Source organism: Propithecus coquereli, unplaced genomic scaffold (genome assembly GCF_000956105.1).
Source record: "Propithecus coquereli isolate 6110/MARCELLA unplaced genomic scaffold, Pcoq_1.0 Scaffold46, whole genome shotgun sequence".
Lineage (NCBI taxonomy): Eukaryota > Metazoa > Chordata > Mammalia > Primates > Indriidae > Propithecus > Propithecus coquereli.
Window position 1 is genome coordinate 5,396,715 of NW_012150396.1, and position 18,741 is coordinate 5,415,455.

The window sequence follows — 18,741 nt, forward strand, 5'->3', positions numbered from 1 at the left end:
AGCTAGGCTGACGCACGGCACTCTAGCCTGGGCAACACAGTGAGACTCTGTCTCAAAAAAAAAAAAAAAAAAAGCAGAAGAAAAGTGCAGTGTGGTCATTTTCCAAGTGACAGCTCTGAAAATCTGTCATCTACAATACAAACCATTATGTTGGACAAATACACCAAAAATTCAGTACTCTGCAGTACTCATTTATTTCAGTATGTGTAGGGTGTTGATGGTAATATTTTTAAAAAGTTGGGAAAGGAAGAAGTAGATTTTTACTTCAAATGTTATTCTTTTGAGCCTCTTGTGATTTCTTTTGGTTACTCTGTTGTGTCCTCTACTCGTTATTTTAGCTTGGATATTTTATAAATAATAATTAAAGTACAAAACTATCCCTTTTCAAAGCAGCATGAATCTTACTTTGCTTCTCTACGTTAATATTGACTTCTACTTCATTTCTCTACATTAATATTTACTTTCTAATTTCATTTCTGGAAAAATATATGAGAGGTCTGAAGAATTAAAATGTCCAGTTTCTGCCTGATCTGTTTGGGCCTGGGCGGGTAGCAGGACGAAGAGCTCTCGTCCCCCCAGCCTTCTTGTCCCACCTCCCCATGGATGGTTTGCTGTCTCAGGGAGGCATGTGGCTCTTTCCAGGCACGTGCGACTTGGACTTCAACAGGGTCTTTGGAAGTTCGCGATAAAAGATCTCGTAAAACCAGGTGAAGGCAGAGAACGTAAAGGGGAGATATTTGCCCCAGCCTGCGTCTCACGCTTTTGTCCAGCCCTGCATCCGACCTATCACAGACGACAAAATGTCAGGACAGTGTGAAGAGGAGTGGAGTTCAAAGGCTGGGTGTCCTCTCCACTACTGGTAACACTTCCGGATGAAACACTGAACACTCTCTGTTCCCTGCATTGTTAAAGTCAGACGCTTACTTGGAGACTTAGTTACCGTGGAAGCCCAGGTGCCTTTGCTCATAGAAAGCACGATCACCTCCGCAGACGTTTCCAGGCTTACCTGTTTCCCTCCTCACCCCCAGTCCTTCCTCCACCTGCTTCCTCTTGTCAAGTGATGGGTCTCCCTGGCTGTGCGGTAAGACAGGCGATTAAGATCAGCGTCTTACGAAAAAGGCTGCGTTTCAGAGGGAACAGCAGCACTGTGATCTTGGTCGCGGTGAGTTTGAGGCATCCAAGGAGGGATACAGGAAGTGGGCCAAACTCTCAGACCGGGGTCTGAGCTGGAGACACACATCTGGGAGCCATAAGGATGTGGGTGAGGATTAAGCCTCAAGCAGTTAGCAAAAAGAATCCAGCAGTGTGTTTTATTTAAACTATTTATTTATTTAACAGTTCAGTAGCGCTTGCTATGTCCCAGGTCCTATCTGAAGCACTCTGGAATATTAACTAATTTAAAAGAATAACAATCATGGTTCCGTAGTTCTTCTCTCAAGAAATCTAGAACAGCTCAATTTTTAAAAGAGACAAGTTTGTAGGTGGCAACTAATTACATTTATATTTTCTCTTCTGTTTCTATCTCTTACTGCTACCCTGGCTTGTTTTGCTGATTGTAATTTCTATCATTGCTTCTCAAATTTGTTTTTTTTTTTTTCTAAAGAAATGCTCTAGAACTACTGAGAAGGGGCTAGTGGGCATGACCAGAAGCTGTCTGCTTGTAGTTTTTTTACTCTTTATTTTGTTCTAAAAACTGGTGTGATTTTTATATTCTAGTCCATATACTATTTGTGCTTATTTTGATATAAAGATTCTGTTCTTAATTACATGTTTATCCTGGGCCTTATGTACCTCATCATCATGTACTTCTGGAGATATGTAAACTCTGGTTTAGAAAGCTCTCATTTACATGGTATTGAGTTTATATAATTCCGTTCTGGGGTACTTGCATTGCCAAAAAAACAAGCTCACTAGATCGCTTGCTTTTATTCTTGTTCTCTCCTGCTTTTTGGGGTATAGCGTGTAGCTGAACTGGTTAGCGCATCATGGTACTGAGGCCAGAGCTGCTGATTTCAGAGTTCCTGGTAGGCTAGTTAGGTTTATCCAAAACAAAAAAATGCAAAGAATGTCATGTCCACACTCTAGCTTTAGATAGAACTACCCAGTAAATAGAGTAAATATAAACTGTTTGTCAGCAGAACTCATTCTCATTTATGGGAAGATAACTTAGAGTTAATCTTCTATTAACGAGTAAATTAGTTTCACTTCTATGTGTGTGTGTGTGTGTGTGTGTGTGTGTGTGTGTGTGTGTGTGTGTAGCAAAGTGAAGGGAAGTTAATACCAATCATTTTTTTCTTCTTCTTGTCAGTCTGGTAAGAATGTTAAAGGAAAGAGCTTTTAGGGAATATTAAGTTTATATACCTGCTTGTATCTTTGTATTATCCATTTTATCCTTATATATAACAACACATAGCACTTATATTTTGTACTAGGCACTTTTCTGTATTACGTATATTAATGCATTTATTCACAACAACCCGTGTTCTGTTACTATTCTGATTTTACAAAATAGTAACAATTAAGTAACTTACTCAAAGATATGTAGCTAGTGAGTGGCGAATCCATGCAGTTTGACTCCAGAATTATTTAATCGATATATTTATAGAAGTTGCTTAATAAAAGCTTAAACATCTTTAAAGCTATGCCGAGCATATCCTCCAGCATATAGTAAGTGTTCAATAAATGCTAGCTGAATAAATGACGTGAAATGCGTCTTCAGTAGCGTGGCACTTGGTGGAGAGGCACACACTTCCAGGCATCTTTGGAAACAGGATCTTAAAAGGACAGTGAGCTATTTCAAAAATACAGATCCATTTTCTTCTCATATAATGCCTAATCTACATCGTGTATTTGTGTGTACACGCAAAATGATTGATAATACTGACCCAGCGTAGGGAACGGGTCCATTTCATTTCGCTTGTTCGTTTCTTCAGTTGGAAATACTCACCGAGAGCCTTCTCTGCAGACAAACTGTGGTTTGATACATAAATTGGTAAAATGTGGTCTTTTCCCCCAAGCAGTATATGAGCTCATGCAGGAAATCATTTGCACAAACTAACTATAAAACAAAATGAAGAACATCCCAAGCACCACATTAAAAGTACAAATAAGAAGTTGTAGATTTAAAGGAGAAAGAGATTTCTCAGAGCTATAAAAGTTAGAGAGCATCGCCTGGGAGGAGGGGCATTTGAAAGAGGAGTAGAATGTTAATAGCTGCAGAACCTGACACATAGCAGGTGCTAAGTAAACGGTAACCTCCCCCCCTTCCTCTTCTGGTAGAAAACCCAAATCCAACTAGTTTGTATTTTTTGTTCATTTGAGTCACTCTGCAGTGTTCTGAGTGTGCTTAGAACCTGGGCTAGCGTGAAGAGCAAGAGCTTTAAGCTTAAAGACGTGATTGCAAGCAAGTTACCTCTCTCCATCCCAGTGATCAAAGCCAAGGACAGAACATACTCTACACGTAAGCCGAACAGATGCCCGAACAGTCGCGCAACCTCTCTAGACCTTAATCTCCACATCTGCAAAGTAAAGTGATTAAAGTAGATAATTCAGATGGTCCTGTGACCTCTAACCATGATTTTCAGGTTAACGTATTAAAAAACAACCATTCGCATCTCCCCTAAGTTCTAATGTTCTTATAGTTGGTCTGGTTGTATTGTTTTTGTTTCCAAAACTGAGTGATCCCCCTTGAGACCCCCAGCTTTGCGGGGAGGTGTCTGGGTCTCAGGGCGAGGAAGGCAGAACTCGCCCGTGACTCGTTCATGTCAAGAATCACTCTTGCAGGCTCTGTTAGGGTCACCCCTGCTGCCTGAACCGTCTCAGACCCAAGAAAAAAACTGCGGAGTATAGAATTTGGGGTCCACTGTGACCAAAAGAATAGATATTTCTAGCACAAAGATTTATTTTTTTTAAAAAAGAGATTTGAGACTATTGTTTTGAAAAACAGCAAATCATGAGCTGATCTCATGTGAGCTCTCTATTGAGAGGTTAAAGACCTCTCTCCTTCCCACCTGCTTTCTGTACGAATTGAGAAATATTTAAGTTTGTTCTGACTTCAAAGTCAAATTAACATCAACTTTGAAGACAGCACTTAAGTTATTCCCAATTTCAAGGCCTTCAGTATCCTCTAAGAGCCACATGAAACCTGTAGGCATTTTAAATAGTAAAAAAGCAGAATATTTAAAGAGCATTTCCCAGGTACCCCTTAATTCCGCACATCAGCCCTGCATTTACACTCACTGTCCGCGGGTTCGGCCTCGGAAGGCGCGCTGCTCCGCGCGGACGGTGTTCGAGAGCCCCGAGTCAGCTGTGTGAAGTGATTCTGTTCAGCATCACTTCCCCCAAATGAGTTAAAACCTAAGTTTTTATATTTGACGTTTCGTGCATTTGTCTCGTCTCCCCCGCCCCCCGTACCTGGAGTGAGGCACAAACAAAGGGATGTCGTCTGGGACGAGGAGTAGGTGTCATCTCTAGGTGGCGTTCGCAGCTACCGGGCAGCGCGCTCCGGGGAGGGTGAGCTCGAGAAACAACCTGGGGGCGTTTCCCGTGGAATCCGACTGATCCCGGACGGCGTGACCTTGGCGCCCGGAGGCCCCACTCGCCGGAGAGCTTAGTTGGAGCTGCGGTGGCGGAGACCAGATGAATCATATCAAGTGTGACCACCACGGGGCTGAAGTCGCTTCCTAATTAATCTCTGATCCTCCGAGGCGTCACGTGCCCCAGATCTGTGTGTCCACCAGGGGACCGACGGAAACGTGGAAGTGGCCATTCACCTGATCCCGGGGCACCGCGGGAAGCGTCTGCTCACGAAGCGCTGTTGTTTTTCATCCTACACAGAACGATCGTCCACCATTTCATTGACCAGAGCGAGAGAACGAGGGCAAATAAGTAAATAATTTTAAAGTCCATTTCGATGACTGTCCTGCTGGCAGCACCTTTCCTCCTCCAGGAGGCCCTCGGGATCTGCTGAAGACGACCCTGTTCTCCCCGATTGTGGAATCTCGAGAAAAGCTAACAGGCCGACTTGTGTCCGTAGGATCTGAAGACTAAATACTGTTTCGTTCTAGACCTTCAGTGTTAATGGCGGAAAACATTTTGTTGCTTTTCTGTTGCTCTTCTGGTCAGGTGGCCATGACTCTCTTGGTTCTCTTTCCCAGGCATGTCCAGGCATCCTCCAGCTCCCGACATCCCCGCCTTCTACCCCCTGTCTCCGGGTGGCGTTGGACAGATCACCCCGCCTCTTGGCTGGTAAGATCCTTCCTGTAACCTTCAGCCGGGCGTCGAATGCATGTTCTTCCATTTTCCCTTCATGGCAGTCAGCCTCACGAATGGTAACTCACCCTTGTGGAGGTGAAGAAATCTCACATCAACAAGCAAGGTGCTAACTGCATTCATTTCAATTTAAAAGATTAAAAAACATACAGACTTTGAAATGGATTGAATCCGTTTGCTAATAGGTGTAGAAAATGACTGTATAGCATTTGCTTTGAAGCTCAGAGTTTTATGCATTCAGTTTGTGGCTTTGGGCATTTGCTGTGCCCTGCACAAAGTTAGTGCTCAATGTGGGTTTTTTCTCCCCTAGGTTTTTTAGGAACAACTTACATTTTTGAGACATAAACTTAGATGCACTGAATATCTATCTCTGCTTATAGGTGGGCAAGGGAGGTAAATAACATAACTAGAGAGAAATTCAACAATACAAAAGTATCTTCTGAATTTTAATAAAGCAAGCATCCAATCTGAGTTCAGAGTAGTAAATGTGGGGTCTTTTTTTTTTTTTTAGAATCCAAATACTTAATGTTCTTTATTTTGTTTTATTTCTAAAAACATTCTTGCTGCTGCCTTCAAAATCTTTTAAATTACAAAGATAAAGGAGATTTTGTGAAGAAAGAATAATTCTACGTAGTCTAACCTATTGTAATCGTTTTGTGATTAGCACACAGCTTTCCCTCCTCCCACCACCATCCTCCCTCCGCCCTTCCCCTCCCCACCTCTCACTCACAGAAATCACCCTTCAACCCGAGCACATGTTTCTCTCTCTCCGTTTGGGTCTCTGTCCCTACAGCCCCACGTCACTGCTGCCATCTCCCTACCTGGCCACCCTTACCTGGTCTCTTCTTCAGCAAGGAAGGGTCGCCCTGCCGTGGACATTCCGGCTTCCTCCCTCCTCCCTCTCCTTTCTCTCTGTCTCTCCCCCGTCATCAGCATCCAGTCTCTTAGTCAGTAACTGAAGTTAATTGATCGTGCGCACACTTTCAAACCTAGATCGATCATCTGTCTGAACTGAGCTACCTAAGGGCACAAATGCTGTGCCGAGTTGCACCGCTGGCAGCGGGAAATAGACTGAAAATGAAAAATGAGAGACGTGGGAAGAACAGAGGGAAAGGTGGGCTTCCCAGGGTGGAAAGAAAATAATGGCAACGCACTGGTCTTTCATTTCTTGACTCTAACGTGTGCACATAGAGGGGAAGTGCTTTTTAAATGTTTGTGCATTTGTACATAAATATAAAATTTTATTTCCTCCTTTCTCCCCTTCCCTGAGATTCTCAAAGATTCCGATAAAGGATTCCCTGAGCTCCTTCCCCAAAGGGAACATGTCACCGCTCTCAGGGGTCCGTTATAGTCGATAACCATTTATTAAGTGCCTACTTTGTTCAAAGCATTAATGGGGTTGGGGAAGGGGAAGGGATAAAAGACGAGGAATTTGTGGACTGGTTCGTTTCCACGCTGGGGGCGGGAGATTGCTTGAAGGCAGGCAGCGCTCGATGGGGTGGAGGGTGAGGAAGGGGAACGGCCCCCGTCCGCAGAGATGCGTGGCCCGTGACGCTCCCCCGGGCCCTGTCTGCCTCTCCCCTCCTCTCCCCTCGTCCCGCTCTGAACTGCTGGGTGGTAACCGGTGTTTCGTCATTGACGGGCTCCTTTCTTCTGTGACCTCAGGCAAGGTCAGCCTGTATATCCCATCACGGGTGGATTCAGGCAACCCTACCCGTCCTCACTGTCAGTCGACACTTCCATGTCCAGGTAGGTGGAGGCGGAACCCGGGGCAGCGGAGGACGAGCTGCTCTTCCTGTGCTTGCGTCCTGTGCGCCTCTGCTTGCCCAGCCGGCCACGTGTCTGTGCAGCGGGCCTGGCTCCCACACTAGGTGTCACATTCCCGGGGGTGTCCCCCAGCCAGGCCGACCACACCCCTCAGGGGAGCGGACTCAGCGTCCCCGAGGAGCTTTGCGTCCAGAAGAACGCATCGTCCCCCGACCGTGGGCTGGGATTTGTCCCCAAAGCGGATGTCGAAAGAAGAGCTTGTCGGATTCAAAATACGCTGGGGGTGGAGAAAGGGAGGAGAATAGAGCTGGGTGTGGTCTGAGGTCTGCAGTCCGCTCCCTTTGAGGAAAGCGGAATCAGTTCGATAGGCAGCGTCCGAAGACGCCCGGGCGGTCCAGGCTCCAGAGCCTCCAGGCCCCAGGCTGTCGGGACAGACGGGACAGTGCCGCCAGGCTGCGCAGGGCGTCCGTCCTAGTGTGTGACTCAGGCACCGCGCGGACGTGGCCCCGCGGCGGAGCTTGGTGGGGGCTGCTCTGTGTGATGCTTTTGCTTCTGGAAGGCCGGCTTCTGTGCCCTGTGCTCGATGTACACACGTGTGTGGTGCATCATCTGTGTGTTCCGTGTGGCTTTTCAAGGGAGCTAGCATGACTGTGCTGGAAGTCGAACCGGTGAGTTACCAACTGGTTGTGGATCTGTCTTTTTCCTATGGGTCAGAAAGTCTCGGTTCCCGTAGCGAATTACAGCTTTACAAGAAATAATTATTTTTTTCAGTGAGTCGTAAATCTCGCTGACTGTCGGTGGCGGGGAATCGAATTAACATCCTTCCCCCTAAAACATCCTTTTACACGTTTCAACACTGCGAGATCTGTATGATGACAGAGGTTTCTCACAGGCAAATGACCAGCATCATGTATTTTTGCAGACGGCACATTGAGCAGAGCAACATTATTTGGTCAAAGATTTGTATTTTCACCATGCTTTCTTAATAGTTTAAAATCTGTTTCTGAAATACTACAAATCCAAGCAGAGTTCCTGTCCCGGTGAAGGAATTAATTGTACAGGCTATGATGAAAGATGTGAGAATGTTGTTTTTGTTGAATTAAATGTTTCCTTTAAGAGAGTTTGAAAAGTAAAAATTTCTAAAACGTATCCCAGTTTATCTAAAGCACCCGTGGAGAGTGCTGTCTTTATTTATTTGTTTTATTTTTCTTGCACGGCAGTTTCCCTCCTCGGTGTTGGCTGGTGGTGGGTGTTTTAAGATTCCTTTTATGATTGGCAAGCGTATTGGGAAAAAGCCTTTAGCGGGGATAGTTTTTACCTTGGTGCAGACCTGGAGCCTTCCCTGTAGTTAAATCTTTCCCCTTGATTCTGTTACCAGCTTTCCATCGGGCTAGAGCTCTCAGGTATTACTTTATTTCTGCAGAGAAATCAATTTGTATGATGTGAATGGAAACTTTACTAAATAGGGGACTCATTCCTGTCCCTTTAGTTGTTCCCGCCTAGTATTAATGAAGAAGTGAACAATACAAGAAAACTCTTAATGTGATGGTTTTCTTAGGAATGTAGGCAGAGATATTTAAATATGATGTCTTTAGCGTTTATTTAAAAATAATTTTAAGGGCCGGGCGCAGTGGCTCACACCTGTAATCCTAGCTCTCTGGGAGGCCGAGGCGGGCAGATTGTTTGAGCTCAGGAGTTCGAAACCAGCCTGAGCAAGAGCGAGACCCCGTCTCTACTAAAAATAGAAAGAAATTAATTGGACAACTAAAAATATATAGAAAAAAACTAGCCGGGCATGATGGCACATGCCTGTAGTCCCAGCTACTCGGGAGGCTGAGGCAGGAGGACCGCTTGAGCCCAGGAGTTTGAGGTTGCTGTGAGCTAGGATGACACCACGGCACTCTAGCCTGGGCAACACAGTGAGACTCTGTCTCAAAAAAATAATAATAATAATTTTAAACGCTAAATCTTAATAAAGTGTTATATTTCCAGTAATTACTCTCATTGAAATTCTTACTTGAAAATTGCTTTGCAAGAAAAATGATTCACTTTTTTTTTTTAATCCTATGGTCCGCAGTTCTCCCAGGAAAAATGTCACGTTCTACTGTTAGTTTGAAGAACTACGGGGAATAATTATAAATACTTTCCACCTGAATACAGTAAGAACAAATAAGCATTAGCCCAATCTGATTTACAGTTCATGCTCCAGTGTGTAACTCTTAGCCAGCAGCACTTAATAGATCGTTTTGAAATTCTGTCCGGCTTTTGCTGCAGCAGCCAGTGGTACATATTTTTTTCTTCTCTTTCCTTCTTTTAGGTTCTCCCATCATATGATTCCTGGTCCTCCTGGTCCCCACACAACTGGCATCCCTCACCCAGCTATCGTAACACCTCAGGTCAAGCAGGAGCACCCCCACGCTGACGGCGACCTGATGCACGTGTACGTATGCACCTGCGCTCACCCGCGCAGCCCGCCGTTGCTGCCGCTCTGTTGTTCATTCTTCCCCTCTCTGTCAGCAAGAGTTCAGCGTAGCTCTGCCTCGAAAGCTCTGTCCCTGAGGACATTACGCAGCTTGATTCTCGCTGCACCGATTTTGATTCCGAGATTGGAAAGGGGCCTAGACCATGGGGACGTCACCAGGAGGAAGGCGCCTCCGGAGCATAGGCATTGAAGACTCTTGAGCTGGGTAGCCACGTGCCGCCAGCTTGCAGTTTGGTCCAGATCATTGAGGGGCAGAACCTGTTAGTACCTGAGTGAGTTAGACCGGAGGGTTTAATGCACTTCCCGACTGGAGGCTTCCGCAGCACAGGATGCAAGAGAAAGGAGCACACAACGCCCAGGATTCCCTGTTGGGCCAAGGTTGTCCCGGACTGTTAGACCAGCACTAAATTAATTTGACCTGGAGAGATGAGTGATCGAGCTTCTGAATCCGGGTTCCGTGGACGGGGGTGGGTAGGCGGGGGCAGGCAGCACGTGGTAGTCCGGAAACCCCTTGCGGTGCACGCAAAGGCAACGTGCATCGTTCAAGGGAAAGGGTCTAGAGTTTCATTAGCTTCTCAAAGTGGCCCTAGACCCCACGCTCAAAGTTAACACCCCTGTTCTGAAAGAGACGTGGTCAGCTGTGTGATGTGTTCGGCTTGTTCCGAGGTGACTAAGGAACTCAGCCTCGGGGCCCTGGACGAAGTACCGTCCCAGAGCCAAATGCATTTCCATTTCGCGTTAAACACTCCCGTAGCCGTAGCTGCGCTTCTCCAGACCAAAGGACTTGTGTTCTCACAGAGCTGCTGCGTAGCTAAGAAGCCTGTCGGGTGGGTTGTTTGCCTCTCAGTGTTCCAAGTGAGTCAAGAGCTGCTCTTCCAAGGTGACGGCGTCCGGAGCGTGAGGTCGTCCGGGCCCGAGCGTGGCGACGTAAACGGGTGCTTTGCTTCTCTCCTCCCCCATCCCTGCCTCGTCCCTTCCACCCCTGCCCCTACCCACCACCACCACCGCCTTTTAGGAAGCCTCAGCACGAACAGAGGAAGGAGCAGGAGCCAAAAAGACCTCACATTAAGAAGCCTCTGAATGCTTTTATGTTATACATGAAAGAGATGAGAGCGAACGTCGTAGCCGAGTGTACTCTAAAGGAGAGCGCAGCTATCAACCAGATCTTAGGCAGAAGGGTAAGTACGGGGCGGTACATAAATGTTCACGGCAATCGCGGAACCGCTTCTTTAAACTCTGCCCGAATTTCATTACTTCTCAGGTGGTCACTGAATGCGTTTGTATAGCACGTCCTTCGGGAAGTGACAGAGGGCACGAGATATGGTAATGGCCTTTAGGAAGATTAAATAGGATGCATCGTAAACAGCCAGACTGCACCTGGCACATAGGAACTTCCCGTAAATGATAACTGTTTTTACTGTTATCATCATCTAAACAAATATCTATCGAGCATCTTTTCGTGCCAGGCAGGAAGCTAGGCAGTGAGGAGTAACTGCTGTATAAAATAGATACGGTCTTTCTGGAGCTTGAAGTTTTGCGACAGGATACAGACCTCAGACGATTACCCAATAAATATATAAGTAAAATTGTGATAAATACTGTGAACGTACACAGCAAGATTCGATGAGAAAGAACAACAGGGGCTTGGGAATGCCCCTCCGAGGAAGTTGTCCTGAAGCTGGGACCCGAGAGATGAGCAAAGAGAGGGGGGCTGGCTGCACGCCGCGGGGGACAGGTGGGTGCGGACCCCGAGGTGGGAAAGTACGCAGCCCTGTTGGGAGCTGCAGCCAGGCCAGTGGGGGACCAGCCTGGCAAATAGATGGCGGCCACACCTGAGACACAGCAGATCTCCACTGTGCTTCCAGTTCTTTAATTGGAAGAATTTATGTGGTCCCAAGAAGTACTGATTCTAGAAAGATAGCTCTCTGATTTTATTCATTTTATTTTACTTTGTTTTGTTTTGTTTTATTTATTTATTTATTTTTGAGCCAGAGTCTTGCTATGTTGTCCAGGCTAGAGTGCAGTGGTGTTACCATAGCTCACTGCAGCCTCCAACTCCTGGGCTCCAGGGATCCTTCCACCTCAGCATCCCGAGTAGCTGGGACTACAGACACATGCCACCATGCTGGGCTAATTATGTTTTAAAATATTTTGTATAGGCTGGTCTCGAACTCCTGGGCTCTAGTGATCCTCCCATCTCAGCCTCCCAGAGTGCTGGGATTGCAGGCGTGAGCCCGGCCCGCTCTCTGTTCTCCGAGTGTGCGTGTGTCAGCTTTCTGACTGCCTCTTTCCTTCATTCCTTCTGTCATCCGTGCTGTGATATTTTCCTGAGCACCTGCTGTGGCACTAGGCTCCTCCTAGGGTAGACACTCTCAGATTCTTTATCTAACCACCGCCAGGACACTGGCCAGTGCAGCCAGGTACTCTTCACAGGAGTGAAATCGTTGTCATTAGGTATCCGAAGAGTGGCAGAAAAAATCTGAATCTAACTCAGGTTACATGTTCACTGTAATTACATCATAATTTTAGAAATGTTTCATCTTACTTTGTTGGTGCTCTTCATATATGTGTGGCAGCTTCTTAATTTATGATCCTGTGTATGTGTTTTTGCAAACTCTCAAGAAATTCATGATGTGCAAGAGAACATTCAGGCGAGGAGGGTCTAACAACCCGTGTGAAACACAGAGCATCATGTGTTCGCCATTGTCGTTGACAATTCTCACCGTGTTGGTTCCAAACTGATACATGTGCATTCATAGCAGAACGCGCTCAGGAGGCTGCCAGTCCGTGTGAGCAGGGGGGAGGCCGGCCTCCTTGCATTATCGATTCCCATCGGGTAGCTGCAAATGCAGCTATTTCCACTCTGCAAGACTCCAGGGTTTCGTGGGTAGGGTGCGGTGGTAGATTATAGCTCTTTTTTGGTGTCCTGTGTACAATGCCCCATCTCCCTGTGGATTCTTAAACACTTAATGACAGTAATTACAATGATTTCCCAAGCCAGATCATAGCAGATGACTGAGTCCCATCATCTTTGAAGAACTCCACCTTAAAAGCTGATGGCCATTTTCCTTGACTCTTTAAAAGAAGAAATCAGAGGAGAAGAAGGGTTGCTGTTTTTATTTCAGCTGTGTAAAACTCTCAGCTTTTTTTTTCTTTTCTGTGTTAAAGGCCCCCTGGCCCTCCAGCGGGAATTATTCTCCTGCCCAAGAGAGCGAGGAGGTGATATGAAGATATGCTTCCTATTTTTAATGCACGTCTCCAACAATTGCTACTTTCTCAGCTCCCTTAACAATCCCCAGACCCGAGCATGTGTCCTAAAGAATGGTTCTCATCTGGGGTCTTTCTCTGTCTTTGATTTAGACACCTGTTTCTATTTATAGGTCTCTGAGATCTTTGATTAAGATCAGGTTTTCTCAACTCCCCGTTCATAGCTCCCCTCTGGCGGGGCAGCCTCTTTAAAGGGCCTGGCTTTAAAATCATGAAGTTTTACACTGGGATTATTAGAGTTCTTAAAAGTGGATCTGAAATCCATCCCAGAGCATTTTATCTTTTGATTTTTATTCATCTTTACTGTAACCCTATGAAATGTTCATTCATATGAATTAAAATTTTATTCTAAATTCATATTATAAATAAGAATAGCACAAATCTTGTTTTAAAATAAGCTTTTTCTATTCAGACCTTTCTGGCTAATAAAGGAATTCCATTTATTAGAAGTTTATTGTGAGAATGTTTTGTCTTGGAACTGTTTGAGTTTCTTCGAATTAAATGGGTCTTTTCCCCACAACTCGTGAAACCTTGACCATGAAATTTGATTTTTTAGAAACTTTAAATTTTTCAATAAGCAAAGAGATGGAAAAGTGATTTTGGTCAGTTGTGTTTCAGAAATTCCTTTAAAGAAAGACCATTTTTCTAGTCTGTATTTTTGTTTTCAGTGTAAAACTTCAGTACCACTGCTTTTTTTATCCAATGTATTAGGTAAATGATCTCTTATTTGCAAGTGGGTTTTGTGCATTAGAAATACCAGAGAACTAAAAGCAATTGAAAATGCAAATAAATAGTCCAGTTTGTGTCCTGCTTTTTCTCCTGGCATTGTATTCAGTTTTGCTAGCTGAGGTCTTCTTGTCAATCTAAGTTTCCTGCTTTAACTGAAAAATACCTGGCTGTTTGCGCGGAAGACCCAACCTTGATACGTATTTTGGGAGTTAATTTGTATTTGTGATCCTAAGTTTTCTCAGCAAGTTACGAAGCCGCCATAAATGATGTAAAATTATACGGACATATTGCAGTACTAAAAAGTGTTGTATCTAGGGGAATGATACTTGTCAAATTAACAAACAAATTTAAAATGGAAGACTGCTTTCTTGTCACTTTTTTTCTTTTTGTCTCTTTTTTTTTTTTTCCTTTTCGGTAACACTTTGTCTCTTGCAAATCATATTTATTTAGCACCGGAACTAACTGTGTAAATGCCAGGGATCAGCGTTTTCTCAGAAAAACCAAGGATGATCTGTTCCATTGTGTCCAGGTTGATCTTTCCTGCCTGTGACCGTCCCGTCGCCCTGGGTTCAGAAAGCGGTTGGTTGGTAGAGGCGGCGTGAGATGGCGAGACTGGGACAGACAGGCTGACTTCTGATGTCTTTCTCTCTGTAGACAGTGTCCTGTGATTAAGGTTCCAGACTCTTCATATGACACAGGGAGAGAACGTCCATGGGAGGAGAGGGTGTATCTGTTTTAAAAGACATCTGGAAATTATCACATTTTGCATAAATAAATAGGACTTGGGCTCAGATATCAGAATATGCTACAGACTATGAAAAAGGGCTGAGTTGGGTGTTGAGGTTCACCAGTGAAAGTTCTTTTTAATTTATATTGGAAAAGAGAAGGGGTGGGTGACAGAGATCGTTCTACTTTGAATGCTTTGATTGACTTTGATGTGTTTCATGTGATATCGGAGAACAGGATAAAGAAACCAAAGTTTGAGTTTCACTCTAGCCACCAGACTCCACGTAGATTTCTGTGGCACTTGGCACTTGGTCTTCCGCCATTTAAAAATAAATGAGCCTGTAATCCTAGCTCTCTGGGAGGCCGAGGCGGGCGGATCGTTTGAGCTCAGGAGTTCGAAACCAGCCTGAGCAAGAGCGAGACCCCGTCTCTACTAAAAATAGAAAGAAATTAATTGGACAACTAAAAATACATAGAAAAAACACCCGGGCATGGTGGCGCATGCCTGTAGTCCCAGCTACTCGGGAGGCTGAGGCAGGAGGATCGCTTGAGCCCAGGAGTTTGAGGTTGCTGTGAGCTAGGAGGATGCCACTCTAGCCTGGGCAACACAGTGAGACTCTGTCTCAAAAAAAATAAATAAAATAAATAAATAAAGTTTAAATGCTTAATATTTTCACCTTTCGATGCTGGAAACATGAAATGCACTGTTGCTGTTTCGCTTGCTTTTGTTTCTGTTTCAGTGGCATGCCCTCTCGCGAGAAGAGCAGGCCAAATACTATGAACTAGCCCGGAAGGAGAGACAGCTCCACATGCAGCTCTACCCAGGCTGGTCCGCGCGGGACAATTACGTAAGCCCCTCCCACGCCGTGGCTCTCCACTTGCCCTCCTTTCCTTCTGCTTTCAGAAAGGGAGTGTGTTTTAGGGCGTATGCGATGCTGGTACTATTTCCTATTTTGGGAAGTTAATGAACTTAGTGATGAAGATTTCATGGCTATATTGCGTTACGAAAGCCTTGAGCTGGCATAATCGTTTTTGTTTCTGCTCTAGGTGCTGATGTATTTTTTTTTAAATCAAGCTTCTTCACAAAAAAAGAAGCACCTTTCATTAAAATGTTGATTAAAAAGATGAAACCAAAAGCTCATAATTTTACCATGTAAAGGCAACAGACATTAGTAATAACGACTTATATTACCTCCTAGTATTTTCTTTGAGCGTTTTATTTTTTGTATGTGTGTGCGCACACACACTTTTGTGCCACCCTTCTTGCTCTTACACATAAAAAGCATCTTTCTGCCACGGCAAAGTGCGCACATAGATTAAAATTCCATTGAGTGAATGTTACGATTTATCATTTTTTCCTGCTTTTAGACATTTACGTTTCTTTCTATTCTTTTTTTTTTTTTTTTTTTTTTACAAACACAGATAATCCTGCAGTGAACATATCTGTACATAGCCGTTTTGGGGAATTGTTGAGTTAAAGGATATAAATAGTTTAACGTTCTTGATACATACTGTCAAGTTGCTTTCTAAAGGATTGTATCATTTTACGCTTCTTATAATCACTGTATTCAGTGATTTCTGTTTTGCCATAGACTAATTAGAACTGGGTAAAAAAAAAAAAATCATATTAATGTCCCCTGACATCTACTACATATTTTATTCAGACACAGTAGGTATTATCACGTTGAAGGTGTCCTAGTTTTATTGGCGAGAAATACCTCGTTTATATTGCCAGTTCTTTTATTGCTGTGATGTTTGAGCATTTTACTAATGTAGTCTTGATGTGGCAAAGACTGTTTCTGAGAAACTGTATTATAAATGGTATATTTAAAGTTTTATAGAGGAGAATGATTTTGACTATTTAAGCTCTTAAACTGTGAAGATCATTCTTGCGTTAGTTCATAAAGTCTACTGTAACAGAACAGCACAGACTGGGAGGCTCATAGACAGCAGAAATTGATTTCTCACACTTCTGGAGGCTGGGATGTCCAAGACGAAGGTGCGGCAGAGTTGGTTTCTGGTGAGGTCCCGCTTCCGGTCTCCTCGCTCTGTCCTCACAAGCTGGAAGGGGCAAGGGAGCTCTCTAAGGTTGCCCTCTCTCTTTTTCCTTTTCTCTTTTTAGAGATAGGGTCTTGCTCTGTTGCCCAGGCTGAAGTGCAGAGGTGTCATCATAGCTCACTATGACCTCTAACTCCTGGGCTCCAGTGATCCTCCCTCCTCAGTCTCCCAAGTAGCTGGAACAGTAGGCATGCACCACCACGCCTGGTTTTTCTATTTCTAAATTTTTTGTAAAGATGGGGTCTTGACATGTTGTCCAGGCTGATCACAAATATGCTCTCTTTTATAAGGGCACGACTCCCATTGATCAGGGCCCCTTGCTCATGCCCTGAGAACGTCCCAAAGGCCCCTCATTATGCCGTCACACTGGGGGCTAGGATCTCAACATGAGTTTGAGGGGATACACAGTTCAGTCTATCGTGATTCTCGTGGTCTGTGTAGGACTAGCATTGGAGATGCCAGCGGGGACAGTCTGAATAGTGCCTTTTAAAGAGGGCAAAGTCGAAGCCCTCGATCAATAAACAATTTAATACGAGACTGCTGCCGTAGATGCTCCGGGGGACTGACGTTCCCGCAGCGATGATGACAGGGATGCGCATCTGAGGTCATAAATGCGTGTCAGCTTATTTCTGGAAATGGGCCGCACAATTGGTTTCCTGCAACGCGCCGCACAGAAAAAGTCACTTCACTAGTCGGGATCTGGAGCCCACACGCTGGCTGCGAGGACAGTACGGGAAGTTAGAGTCCTGCCGTTCCTTACTTTCGAGCAACGCAGCCCACTCTGCTGAGTGTGTTGGTAACTACCATTCGCTGATCGTCAGGAACTGTTTAAATTCTTTCTGTATCGTTTTCTAATCCTCGCAACAATCCAGCGGCACGAGCTTATTACGATTCCATTTCTCAGGTGAGGGGATCGAGGGGTCGAAGAGGTGAAGTAATTTGTCCAAGGCCACGCAGTGGGCGGCTAAGCCACAGTCTACACCCAGGTCTCTCTGACTTCAAACTCGACGCAGTTTCCCTCCTCCTGATTGGCTCAGTCTTGAGTCCCTTGTTAAGACTGCGTTGGCTGAAGAATTTTCGCCCCTGAACCGGGCTTCTGTTCTCCGAGCAGTGGCTGCTGTCTCTGTGCAGAGCCTCTGCGAGGCCCCTTACGTGGGAAGGCCGGTCCCCCAGCTGAGGGTTTCAAAAGTGGCGCCTGCTCATCCTGTCCTGGGCGTGCTTTGCCGGAGTGGGGGGAGCTGGCTCCCCTCTCTGCCCTGTGTACGCTTTGCTGTGCTGTGGGTTTCAGTTAGCCCTGCTGGTGGAATGCCTTTACATTTCTTTCTCTGATTCATAAGTAATGAGTTTTAATTTTTAAAAAGACATAAAAGAAATACCCACACATTCTCTCCCTCTCTCTCTTTCCCTATCCTGCCCTCTCTTCTTTCCCCATGTGGAAGGACAGGAAGAGAGTAGTTTTAAAGAAAGCTAGTGTCCTGTGAATCCACCTTAAAAGAGTAGTTTCCTGTGCACAGTTTTTTTTTTATTTCAGCATATTATGGGGGTACAGATGTTTAGGTTACGTATGTTGCCCTTCCCCCCCCCCCCCCCAAGTCCGAGTTTCAAATATGTCCATCCTTCGGGTGGTGCGCATTGCGCTCGTTGCCTGTGCACAATTTTTAAACGGAATTGCTTGGAATATCCCTTGAATGAAGGGAAAGCCCAGGTTTATAGCCTTTTTATAATAATCAAAGTAAGCCTATCAATTAGTAAAGCAGACAGAAGCCAATCAAGTGACAGCACTTTGGCTAGAGATACTGTCGTTGCGGTCACAGTGCCGGACAGGAATAGAAGCTAAAGACAGAGCGAGGCGTTTGGTGCCAGAATGTCATCCCAACCCCCAGTGAGATCGTAGTGAATGTACATCCCAGTGATTTAATGTTAAAATGCCCTATGGCGTCACAGATTTTACAATTTCAGTTTGTTTTTATAACTTTGGCTAATAGCTGAGGTTTTCATGAATCAACAGTGCACTCATTTTCTTGGGTGAGGTTAGCCAAATAGTTGTATTGCTGGAGATTTCAGTTCTTAATGCTGCCCAGAATTAAATAGTCTGTTTGATTGTGATGAAATATATCTCTGTGTTTCTCACACATGAATTTTGGTTTTTGTGTAACTTGACATTGATACATCCAAAGTACCTAGCTCTCTTTGTTTGCCGCGCTTGTCGTTGTGCTGAAGCACCGGTCTGTCCCTGGAACAGGCCGCAGGGTCTCTCCCGCGGCAGCGCAAGCGCAACGCCTCGGGCCTGGTGGCCGCTGCCAGCCGCAGACGCGCTTGGTGGCGAGGCCCGGGCGGTGCTCCGACAGCTGACGGCTGTACGGCGATGGGCTTGGGGACGGAGCCCGTGACGGCCCCCGCGAGGAGCTCGGTCGTGCCAGGAGCCCCGAGGAGGAGCCCCA

General features: G+C 45.3%; 1 protein-coding gene across 5 annotated transcripts in view; it reads left to right on the forward strand.

Annotated features, from left to right (window-relative positions):
- Nucleotides 1-18,741, forward strand: part of LEF1 (lymphoid enhancer-binding factor 1) — a 119,841-nt gene that overhangs the window by 87,281 nt on the left and 13,819 nt on the right. For 3 of the 5 annotated variants that reach the window (XM_012655121.1, XM_012655122.1, XM_012655125.1), the window contains exons 5-8: nt 5,157-5,247; nt 9,356-9,478; nt 10,536-10,698; nt 14,983-15,090. In XM_012655121.1, coding sequence (XP_012510575.1) covers nt 5,157-5,247; nt 9,356-9,478; nt 10,536-10,698; nt 14,983-15,090 — 485 coding nt within the window. Of the gene's footprint in view, nt 1-5,156; nt 5,248-6,936; nt 7,021-9,355; nt 9,479-10,535; nt 10,699-14,982; nt 15,091-18,741 lie in introns of all 5 variants that reach the window. The other 2 variants (XM_012655120.1, XM_012655123.1) reach the window with 1 other exon arrangement.